This window comes from Sorex araneus, chromosome 11 (genome assembly GCF_027595985.1).
Source record: "Sorex araneus isolate mSorAra2 chromosome 11, mSorAra2.pri, whole genome shotgun sequence".
NCBI classification, from domain to species: domain Eukaryota; kingdom Metazoa; phylum Chordata; class Mammalia; order Eulipotyphla; family Soricidae; genus Sorex; species Sorex araneus.
In genome coordinates this window covers 52885019-52897801 of record NC_073312.1, presented here as the reverse complement: position 1 = coordinate 52897801, position 12783 = coordinate 52885019, and the positions used below count along the sequence as shown (strand labels likewise).

Genomic DNA, 12783 nt, shown 5'->3' with positions numbered 1-12783 from the left:
GGATGCCAGGGAATCGAACCTGGATCGACCAAGTGCAAGGCAACCGCCCTACCCGCTGTACTATGACTCTGGCCCCTATGTATCCTATCTTTAAGCTATAATCCCACCCCTCAAATTAATTTTGACAGCAGCAATTTTTTACAACATGCACTCTTAAGTTTTCTCTATTTCAAGATTGTTTCTCTAAACAGAGTTTAAAGCAGTATCTGAGCAGAGAGAATGAAGGCTAGGTGTTTCTAAGGTGTTTTCACAGGGCTTCCCAAGCATGTCACTTTCAGGTGTGAGTTATTTTGAAGTAAGTTCAATCAAGATCCTACAAGCTCATGAGAAGCTTTTACCACTTCCTCGCCTACATTGAAAAAAAAAAAGAAAGAAAGAAAAAGAAAAGAAAAGTGGATGTATTACTCATAGGGTTATTTCCAGAAATAAGCGGTCTCTCAGAAAATAAGCATCTATACAGAAAAGTAAATATCTAATTTCAAAGTAATCTATAGCCCTTTTGTTGTGAAGCCCCCTCATCTCTTCTTGAATTCCATGTTCCTATTATATTCCATAGTTTAGGATTGGCAGCCTTGCTCTACTCCCAGTCACTTTCTACTCTACATTCTAGAGAGCCCTCATGTGGATATAATTCAATGTATCCTTTTCTCCTACTAATCCATCTGCTGAGAATCTGATTGGCCAACCAGACCTAAAAAATCCCAGACGGCAAGGGAGAAATTTCCTCCCTGCCTTTCCTTTCCTCCAAGACCAATTAAAGAGGCCAAATAATAGCATTAACTCAAAGCGGACATTTTTTTACCCAGACTACAGCTTCATTTTAGCACTAACCCTTGGTCACCGGAAGAGACCAAAATAAGTACATTTTCTTCAGCATTAAGTCACCAGCGATGCCATCAGCAAGACCTACTTCACTGCACTTCCAGTCCCTAGGGGGTTTCCGCATGAGAGGAGTCAGACTGAATCAAATAGCCTTTTACAGGAAGAGTGAATGGCACTTTCCAAAGGAATATTGATTTAAAAACTTACAGTCCATTAGAAACGACCCACAATTTATCCCTTTGCGGTAGGGCGGACTACACTAGTTTCTTTTTATCCTAAGACTGGTGAAAAGGAATTTATGGCATCCCATAAAACACTTTGCTTTTCTCTTAAAAATACTAGACCTCTGTAAACAATCCTATTTATTATTAAAATATCCCTTTTTAAAAAAGAACCTCAGACTGTAACAGGCCATAATACGAATTACTGAACTATATTCGATGGCCACAAATTGTCAAGAAGATCAAACAATCTATAATAAGTGTCTGAAGTGTCACCTAATAACAGATGTATTTTTTTCTGGCAATAACTGCCTTTACACTATTTATGGGGAGGGCATGGAGTGATGAGAAAGAATAGAAACATTTTCTGAAATATTCTATAGACTCACGTTTATTATAACAATTAATTTTCCATTCTTTCTCTGTGCTTTCTTCTCTGGCATCAATGACTCCAGAATCTAGTAGAAATGTCCCTCCAACTAATGTTCATAAAGAAGCCTCCATGACAGAAGTATTAATATTTTCCTTAAGAAAAATACTAGACCACTTCACCTTGTTTTTTTTGTTTTAATACATTGTGCAAAATCACTGATCGGAAAAACATAATACTACATGTAGTAAATGATACACATTTCTAACACTTAAATCTATACTATACTATAAATCTATACTAAAACATGCTTGAGCATATATCTCAAAGTTTATATATATATATATATATACACACATATACATATTTAAAGCCTTGTGACAAACTACCGGCTTTAAATAGCATACATATGCTGCCATCTAGTGGTAATATTTGAAATATCAATCTCTCCTTTTCCTCTCCATTTCATCATTTCTTAACGCTTCCCCAGTCTTTTGTGCCCCTATCTTTTGAAGAATACAAACAATTGATAAAATCTTAATATATCCCTTTCTTAAACAGGTGAAGAAACAATCTTCACTAGTCGCTGAATGAGTCATTGCAAAATTCTCCTACCGAAAAGAATTTCCTCCTTTTGCCTTATATTCTTATTAATCAACAAATTCATTGTTACAATAATCAGTTTTAAAACTCCTTGTCATTGTTTAAATTAATTTAGTTTTCTATAAGTAAATTTATATCTCATGAAAATCATTTCTTCCAATGTTTTCCATGCTTATTGTTCCACAAAGAAAGAAGAAAAAGATCCCGCATTTCACCACAACCCTTCACCAAATAGTCACAGACATAGAATATGAAAAGGAGAAGCTCCATGAGCCACATGTGCTTGGATGAGAGCCTCCCAGGGGACCCCAGGGACAGACACTGTGACCTAGCTTCCCTTCTTCATATCCCCACATCCTCTTTACTGTAGATCATGCTATGCTATGGCTTAGCAAAGGGATTCAAGCCATGAGGGAAATCACATGTTTTGCTAATAATATACATTATTGTAATTATTAAATAAATTTACTTATTATGAAAGCAAGAGTCTAGCTCAATGCACCATTCCAATTCCTGCAGAGAGGACAAACATCTAAGGAACCAACCAAAATAGGTACCTAGAGAGCTCAATCAACCTGAATTAGCAAACAAAAGGGGGGAGGGGCACAGTGAGCATGAAAATAATGTTTTATTCTCTACTAAAAATAACCTTTCAGATCTTACAAAATGAGTTTTCCCTTCTGTTATACATATGAATTTATACCTTTTTTTTTTCTTAAAAACCCACAAAGCTGGGGTTGGAGTGAAAGCACAGCAGGTAGGGCATTTGCCCTGCATGCAACCAACCTGGGTTCAACTCCTAGCATCCCATATGGTCCCCCAAGCACCACCAGGAGTAATTCCTGAGTGCAGAGCCAGGAGTAACCCCTATACATTGCTGGGTGTGACCCAAAAAGAAAAAAAAATCCACAAACCTCGAAAGTAGCCTTATTCTAAACAATTAGCACTACACGGCATGGACTTAATGTACTCATTACATTTTTTGGTCTTTTATAAAAATGCTATAAATGTAACTTCATTGTGCATGTCTAAAATCATCCTTAATGCAACAGATAATCTATGAATGCAACACTTTGGGAAATGTAGTTCTGAGGAATATGTGCTGAGTGGAGTGAAGTGAATCCAACAATTATTTATAAATAAGTAGCTGTAGTATCACAGGGTCAATATTTTTTTTTTAGAACTGGAGTTAAGATCAGAAGTTCTCAAACATTTTTTCAGCAGTGACTCACAAGACAGATGATGTTCCCCAGTGGAGCACACTCTTGTGAAAAGACAAGCCTGTCTGTGGATTATGTGCAATTTCCTGCCATATATTTCTAATCCGGATCTTCAAGAAAGACAAACAGAGTACATATAAAAAAAGCTGTCTTTAAGGAGATGCCTGTGATTGTCTTCAACCTTATTTTCTAAGAAACAAATAATTCATGGGTTTTCATTTATAAGCTGGCTATTTACTTATTCTAACTTTACTCCAAATCAAATTGTGACACTCATCACAATTGTGTCAGGACTCCAGTTTTGAAATCTTCCAAGAATGACAGGACAGGATATTGTATGGAGTGCTCATGGAGAGAAGGAAGAAATGAATGTGAATTGATTTTATTCTCTAGAAGGATTTTTTCCCATTTGTCAATTTTCAATTTATCCCAGATACATGTCGCTCTTAGCCTTTCTATGCAAATTAGCATGTGGGAAAACTCTTATAGGCTGCTGGTTGCATTTGGTTGGAATTTTTACTGTAAACAGACTTGATGTCTACCCAGAGGTTTACAACCTAAGATATAAATTAATTTACTACTTTGAGAATTTTTAGTATATGTCTCCAAGTTCCTTGTGGGCTATGTGACACATGTAATTAGCATTATCTACACCATGAAAGTAAAGAAAGGCAACAAGGAAAGTATTCACATTTACGCAAAGGCTTTAGATTTGCTTGTTAGACAGTAACAACAACAGAGAATTGACTAAACAGATCCATAAATATTTGTAAGAGGCAAGCATACAAGTACTTTTAGGGTTCCTGTAAGATTTTTCAGCAGCATTTTTGTAGCCTTTAGAGTCAGAGTACTCCAATGGAGGGCACGTTTGAGGATTAAAAACACATTTTGAAGCACTCTCTAAATTGGACTGGGAAGGTGGAACCACTTGAATTGGTAGCAAGTCTGAGAACATAATCTAAAAAACAAAGTTGTATTATACTTATCACAAGTTAAAAATTCCAACCAAATCCTAACAAGATAATAAGAATAGACATCTTAATGGATTAGCCGTAATAAACTCAGTGAAACCAGGGCCTTCACAGGATGGCCTCTTAAGCCATGTTCAACCACTGAGCTCTAAATACAACAAAGCCAATTCAAATCAGCTCCCAGGAACAAAATATTAACTATTTTTGACAAACTTCCAAGTCCGCTTCAAATGAATATGCGCTAGAAACAGGTTAAATATGCAGCAAGCATGTCAGACACAACAATTAACAGATGGAGTCTTAAGTCAACATAGACTTTAAAGTGATTGAATTCATAACTACATTATTTTCTAAAACAGTATGTGTATCATTTTCACATGGAGGACATGATTGAAAATGTGTAAAATAAAAGCAACAATATGTATGTGAGAGCTCTCAATCCATCAATAATTTAGTGAGTAGTATAGCATTTCGACCCGGGTTCAATTCCTCAATCCATCTCAGAGAGCCTGGCAAGCTACTGAGAGTACCCCGCCCACACAGCAGAGCCTGGCAAGCTACCTGTGGTATATTCAATATGCCAAAAACAGTAACAAGTCTCATAATGGAGATGTTACTGGTGCCCACTTGAGCAAATCAATGAACAACGGAACAACAGTGCTACAGTGCTACAGTGCTACAGTACAGCATTTAAAAAGGAATCTATTTTTTAAGAACATGAGTAAATAAAATAGAGATTAATTCTACTCTCAATCTTTATGTGGAAAAACAAATATAGTTCAAGGATATACATTTAAAAATGCCAATTTTCCACTAAGAAAATAGTGCAAAGCAATCCACAGTGAGTGATAAACAGCTACTTTTAAGTTGAGGGGAAATTCAAGTTGTATATCTATATAAGAAAATTTAAATATATACAGTAATATTCTGAGTAAGAATTCTGTTCCATGTTTGCTGCTATGCAATCTACAAATGAAAATAGATCTAGCAGAAATCACAGGTGACAAACTAGAATAGAGAAACACAAGAGAGGCACTCAGCACAGAAAATCCACAATGTAAAGGAAAAGAAAGGGAGAATTACTACTATGTAATTTGTAGCTCCTCAATAAGGAGCTACAAAGTTAATTCCTGGTTAAAAAAATATATTGGGCTGTTCATCTGATACCATAAGTAATTGATAAACCACAAGATGCTGTGATCTTTTTATAATAAAATCCCTAGAAGTAATCTTCTACACAAGTAACTATTTTGGACCAAGAGTAGACAGTTAATATAAAAACATAAAATCATAAATAGAATAAAGGAGCAAATCATGTATGTGTATATATTTTGCATATGTGCACAAGTTTACAAATACACCTATACATGCACACAGACATGTATAGTCTCTTTTCTCTGCAGGGACCCAAAGAGCAGATTAGAGAGAAATTTAGTGCCAAGGTCAGTAGTTTTTCTGACAATTCCCAAACTCTGAGCTTTCACTTTTGTGAAACAGGATAGCTATCCCTGGTTTTTCTCAGAGCTCACAGTAACTTCCAAGAGCTTATAAGAAAGCCAGATAACACAGGGTCCTGAACTCTGATAAGGAAACGCTCAAAGACAAGTGAAAATAATTATTCGTGCTCTGAGAAATGGTGAAATTACCTGAAAACACCCTAAAATGGTACCTAAGAAAGGGTTTTAATGCCCTTGCAGCTTCCCTTACAATATATGCAAGAGAGCCTGGACAATAGGTCAGGGAGGAGAAGGGAGATATGACAGCTTTTGTTTTCTCAGGTTTGTTAAAAATAGTCTCATGTGGATCAGCCAAATTGCTAATGGATACATGATCAAATATATACTTTCAACTTAGACAAATATCAATGATTCAAATAGAACAAGAACTCCTGGTGTACTGCAAGTACATTTGGAAAAGGTACATGGTCCTAAAATAAAACTAAATGTACCTTAAACGATAAGTATAAACAGATGACAGACTGAAGGCATACATTCACTAACACTGACACAAAGCAAAGAAACCTAAATCTTATCTCCAGTCGCATTTCTGAGATCCTTCAGTGAACATTTCAGAAAGCATTTACTCAGTTTTTCCTTCACTAAAACTAAGGCACTACCCACCTCCCAACAACTTTCGCTGAAAGTAGGTGGGAAGTGCCTGTGCTCCAGGAATGCCCTCTTCAAATTACAATGCGGCAAGACACAAGTATGTGGACAGGCCATTCTGCCCAAATGTCCTCCCTCTTCTCGTCAGTTGGCCTCCCTTTAAACTCTTGTCATAAATATTACTTATCTGAGTAAACAAAAGAAATCCTTTCCTCAGTACTCCTTTTAGATTACTTTTACTTTGCAAAGGGTAGCCAGTTAACATACTGACATATTGTCAGTTGAAGATAAATTTATTTGGAGGGTAGGATGAAAGCATTCATATGACAAAAGGCAAAGTACATAGTGAATAGTTTTCAGAAAGAGCTACCAATATCATCTTCACACCCTTCAGGATAACATGCCATGTGTTATCCATCATGGCATGAAATAACCATGACCTGAAACTGAGCTTCAGAAGCTGAGTGAAAAGGGAGAAGGTGGAAAGATTTGACAATGACAATCTTTTTGGTCTGAGAGATGTTATGGGGGCTCAGGCACTGGACTAGTAAGCAGTAGACTCCGGCACTGCATATGCATATGCCCCCCCCCATCATGACCAGGTATAATTACTTAACCTCATCCCTGAACACAGTCAGGTGTGTAGAAGGAAAGAAATGATGACAAGATCAATAACAGCTGGGGAATTCTCGCCTACGCAGTATATTTGAGGTATATATGCTGAGACAAAGGTTCACTGGTCACTTTTTCATGAGATCTATTTCTATTTCATGCTGTCTCTAAGATTCTTCTTCTTTTTTTTTTTTTTATCCTATTTTGATTTGGAGCAGTTTTATTTTTTCCTACATGGGAAAGATTTGCCAGTTACTAAGATGGAACCAGCCTGATTCCAAGGGTAGGTAATGATGGAGCAGTTTTGAACTAGGGCTCTAAGAACTGGGATTCAGCTTTAAGATTTGTCTTTAGCATTTTCTAGCTTTGAGATCTTAGGTCTAAGACTTAATTTCCCCCAAACTAGGAAATTCCCTACTTGAAAAGTGAAATGCTAATTAAGGGCTACTGTGGAAAAAAACAATGAGCTGCTGTATATAAAAAGCTCAGTACCGAGTCAAGATTGCTGAGGTTAGCAGCCATCTTTCTTATAGTTACCATTACCATTTCAAAGCACTGTGTATCTTATATATGAATAATTAATGAACTGAGCCCAGAATTCAGCTGGTCCCCACTCAGTTTCTTAAAGTTGCTTACCCTGAAATGAGGTTAAATCCCTTGACTTAGTCCGAAGGTTAAGCCATATCTGACTTTAATCAGAGGTGCAAAAGGCAACATATTTTCTGGGACATCTATCCCAAAGCATCCATGTCCCAGTTGTACACAGTTCACCTTTGAAATGATAAATCAAGGTTAATAAAGCATAGGTGACAAAAATAGCTTAAATGGCTTCGAAATACAACCAGTAATACTATTCCTGTGAGACCAATATTGATCTCATCTTTGTTTAAGCTTAACAAACTAACTGGGCAGCCCACTAAGCTAACTGAGTGGCCAAAATAAGAGAAGTAGGTGTGTAACCCAGAATCAGGGGGGAAATTCCAGACTATTAGATACATCTTAACGTGCAATAATGCATGTCAGAAAAATCAAATTTTCACAGAAACTATGAACTATTTGGAGTTACCTGACAGAAAGTGATATATAAATTTAAAAGACCACCGACATCTAGAACAGCCTACAGTTTTCAACAATACTCACTTGACCCTAATGGGCATTTCTAAAGAATCTGAAAATGTGTGCTGCAGTAAGTCGGATGTTTTCTTTTTAAATCTGATCATCATACAGTACACTTGATACATGGGCTGAGAGCTCAGATCCGCTTTTTCCCTAGTATAATTTCCATCTAAGCATTCCTTAGATACTTAGCTCATTCTTAATGGAGATTGCGCCTTATGCTCTCTGTGGACACATGGAAATCTAGATAATTGAACTGAGTTGATTACAGCAGTTGGTGAATTCTCCCTTTTCCTTCCACTGCAATAAACACTAAAGATATTTTTGTCAATGGTTAATAGTATATGGCAATCATTTTCTAAAATAATGGCCAGAGGCAAAAGGACTTTTATTATTCTGTGGACCAAGAAAAATTTTTATATATTTTCTAAAAATTTCAATACACTTTCTTTTCTTTGTAGATTAAGAACGTAATATCCCAGTGAAGTTTGCAATGAGTCTGTAGTATAGTCATCAGCATAGTCATCGTCCAGTCCCATGGCAACTGCAAATGAACATTAGTCTTATAATAAAGTAGCATCGCTCAGCCCCAGGAGGACCATCAGAAGACACAGCTTTTAACAAAGGACAAAGCAGGTGAGGCACCCCTGCTCTGAAGATCCCAACATCGAAAAATCTCATGTACATTTTTGTTTGGAAAGCATCTTGATTCCTACTATAATGTCGTATACAAACTTTTAAAGATTACTTTCTTGGTCAAAATAAGGGGTCTTGCCAACAATCATGAGGTTTGTACTATCCCTTTAATTGTGAAGATGAGTCCCTAATTCCAAGGAACTACTATCCACTATCCTCATATATTATACCTGTCAAAATTCCTAAACTCTAATGAGTCAGCTTGCTGAAAATATATTCCAACCTTCCACTTGAAAGTATATAACTAAATGCTGAGTGGGGAGGAAAAAATGATGTTCCATCACCATGTAAATCAGTAGGGAGAGGGAACAGGCAAGCCCCCAGCTACTTGATAAAGAACCATGCACACACACAAACGTGCTTGGCCTTTGGTACACATGATCCACTTTGCGTCTTGGATGCTCCTGATGCTACATGTGGGGGAAAAGATACAGGGGTGAAAATCGACCCTTTCCTCAAATCACACGTGCAAACTCCTCCCATTCCAGCCAGATTTGCCAAGGGAGGGTCAGGGTGCTTCTGTGAGCACTCTCACATGTGAGGACACCCTGGGAACATTTCCTGCAGACCCTCTGCGGACTCCTCTTGTCATGCCCCTAAGCTGGGCCAGTTCCTCTTGCAGAGGCACAGCCCAGTCAGGGAGATCTGAAATTTCAAATATGCGATAAACCCCCCGCCCGGCGGCTCTGGGAGGAGAGCAGCTGCTGGTGACCGCTGATGAAGTGGCTTCTTAAGGAGGTGGGCAGATTGATTCCAGCTGCTGGGCGAGGGGCAGGGCAGTGGCCTCGGAATGCACAGCCAGGCTGAAGCCAGACTCAGCAGCAGCCGCTTCCCAAGCAAGGGCCAGGCCAAATATTGGCTAGGTTTGCAGTCTGGGCCCAAGAGAGAGGAGAATCCTATTGTTCCATGGGGGAGGAGGAGGAGGAGGCAGAGGAGGAGGAGAGACTTTCAAGACAGTCTGGGCCAAAAGCTGCCTTGTGGGGAGCGTGGACTTAGAATTGTAGTGTCGCTCAGAACATGTGAAATGTGTAAACTGTGCCCTGGGAAGTCTGTTCAGAAGGAACCCACCTTTTCTAAGGAGAATACTTTTTGCCACCTCTAACCTCTCCCAGTCCTTGGTCCATTTTTCTTAGCAGTGCATAGACTCCTTTGGCTCCATACGCAATGACATACGCACACACTGATACATACTGATCAATACAAGAGAACCCAGGCAGGTAGCGATGCTCAGGACAAGTGTCACTCACTCCAAGTCTTACAACTGACATGGATGGAGACAGAACAAAAGGGCGTCTTGCTTGCCTCGAAGTCAGAGGGCCAAAGGGCAGAGACTAGTTTAGGGGTCCCCAGAGAGCCCCGAACTCAGACACCAAGACCAAGTGATCTAAGGAGAGGAAAGGGCTAGGAGGAGGCGGGTATGAAGGCACGCCTAATGGAATATTCAATATCCTGAGAAATGCACTCTCGGGCATGCACTTCCAGAGCCTAAAAGCCAGTAATGGGCTTTGGTGTCTGCACTTCCTCTCCCTAATGTCCAAAGGCGCTTTAATGCTGCAGCCAATCGATCAGCCTTCTCCAGTGAAGGCACCGTGTGAAGTGCAAAAGCTTCCTACTTGTGGCCAAAATCGCCTGGTCGCCCTCAGCCCACCGCCGGCTGAAGAGCGACCCACAACTCTGAACGGGCAGAATCGGGGTCTGCGAGTGCCAGGAAGAGACAGGATCCGAAACGCAGAGGCGCCCGGAGACACAGACAGGCCCCGCCGCTTCCCCAGCCCAACTTTTCCCGGGAGAGATGCGGAGGGCGGAGCAGCCAGGAAGGAGCGCCACGCGCCCCGGGAGAAGTTTGACCGGTAGCCCCAAGTGGGCTTCAGGTGCGAGGTCAAGCCGGTGCCTCCAAGCCCCACGCCAGCCCAAGGCGTGGCACTTCTCGAAAAGGGATAAACACCAGGGGCTAAAGGGGACCTCGAGAGCGCGGGGTCGTCTTTGCACATTTCTTGCTGACATCACGGCAGCCTTGGACGGGATCCTGTGAATGAATAGCTGCCCCGTCCCCTCCCCACTTCACCCCACCCCGTTTCCCCAGCCCCCAACCTCGGCGGCCCGATCCCAACCCCCGAGACGCACGCTCGTCCCGCCTCCCCCCACCAGCCGAAACCCTCCCAGGAGGGCCAGCAGCTCTCGGCCAGTTCCGTCCCGACAGTGAACCCAACCCTGTCCAGCGTCCTGTCGCCCCTCCCCGGGCGGCTCCACGGCCCCACTGAGCATGCCCTGTAGGCGGGGTCCGGGGGGTCGCTCGGGGGAAAGCTCTCCAGGCCGGGGAAGGCGCAGAATTGGGTTTCCAGCGTGCCCCCACCCACCTCCCCCACCCTCCACCCCTGCCCCAGCTCTTCCAGCGGGGGGGAGGCGCGATGCCAGCCCCAGGCCACCGCAGCCGGCTGCGGAAAGGCTAAGTTCGCGGATGGGAGAAAACTTTCCGCCCGGCTCCTTCCTCCCCACCCCCACGGCCGAGGGGCGCGTCTCCCCGAGGAGCTCGCCTGGCCCCGCAGCACGGAGACCGGCACAGCACGTGATGGGCAGAAATAAAAATAAACACTTCCCAGTCCCCGGGCTGCGGGGCCGAGCCGGGGGGCGCCTACCTCTCGGACTTGGTGAACTTGCGGAACGCCTGGCCCAGGTCGTGGAAGGACCTGTAGGTCTGCGGCTCGGCGGAGATGCCCTGCGCGCGGGTGGTCCGCGGGCCGATGTGGGTCGAGGGCACGGGCAGCACCGACTGGCATTTGTGCAGCTTCCTCTTGAGCTCCTGGATCTCCTCGTCCTTCTCGGACAGCCGCTTCTCCAGCTCTTTGATCCTCTCCTCCTTGAGCAGGAGAATCTTGGCAAAGTCTTCCTCCAACTCGCTCATGTTTGCCCCGAGCCCCTCAGCGAAACTTTTTTTTTTCTCCCCGGGCTGGGGCGGCGGCGGCGGCGGCGGGGACGACGGGCGGGCGCGGAGAGCGCGCGGGGAAGGAGGGAGGGAGCGGCCGGGGCGCCGAGGGCCGGAGCGCGGAGCCGCTCGCCCCGGTCCGCTTCTGCGGGAGGCACTGAAAGCACGGACGGGAGGATGAGCAGGCGGAGAGCCGTGGAGAAGCGAGGCCGAGTGCTAATCCCCAGCCTCTCCCGGGAATAGGTGATTATCTTTCATTGAGAAACCAATTAGAGCTGCCCGGCCTCCCCGGAGACCCCCTCCCGCGCTCCCCTTTTTCCAATCACTCCGTGAGAACTAGCGCGCGCGCGCCACCCCGCCGGGAGCCGGGCTGCGGGCTGGGAGGGCTGGGCCAGAGCGCCCGGGCTCACTCAGCCCATCACACGAGGATCACTCTTCCACGCTATATGGTACCAAAGGAGAGGGGAGCTTTATGCCACTCGATCCTTGAAATAGCAACAATTACCATGTGATCTGGCAGATGACGCAGCGCTTGTAACTGGAGCCTAAAGACTTTGTGGTTTGTGTTTGTGTGTGTGTGTGTGTGTTAGAGAATGTGTGGGTTGCTGCGACCTTTCACAAATATTAAACTCACTTTAGACATATATAAATTTGTTTTTGCGCTCACCTTTTCTCAACGATAAGTATGTGTGTGTCTCTCTGAGAGTGTGTGTGTGTGTGTGTGTGTGTGTGTGTGTGTTTCTGTGTTTTACTCTGAAGTCCTTTGGCTGTGATCCCAAGTTGTTATGTATGACAAGCCCATTGCAGGTCCTGGTCTTTTCAGTATAAAATTTTACTGGAAATAGTGGACTGAAATTGGTGATGGGGAAGTAGGAGGGACTTGCATATGGTAATGACCCAAATGTTCACTGAAAAGAGAAAGGTCATGCTTTTCTCTATAAATTTCTAGAATCTGAATTATATTTCCTCTGCTCCAGTTTGAATTTGCATATTCAGGAATCAGAGAGCTGGTAAGGTGCTTGCCTTCATGCTCCCTACTCTGGCTTGATCCACTCACACCACAGCCCAGAACCAAAAGTAACTATGACCCAAGCACAACTCCACCCATCCACAAATAAAATAAA

General features: G+C 42.7%; 1 protein-coding gene across 1 annotated transcript in view; it reads right to left on the bottom strand.

The window, feature by feature from the left end:
* The window catches only part of PRKG1 (protein kinase cGMP-dependent 1), a 1291607-nt gene extending 1279728 nt beyond the window's left edge, over positions 1 to 11879 (bottom strand). Inside the window, exon 1 of the mRNA XM_004607509.2 lies at positions 11373 to 11879. Coding sequence (XP_004607566.1) covers positions 11373 to 11638 — 266 coding nt within the window. The 5' untranslated portion in view covers positions 11639 to 11879. The remainder of the gene's footprint in view (positions 1 to 11372) is intronic.
* Between the last annotated feature and the right edge of the window lie 904 nt (positions 11880 to 12783).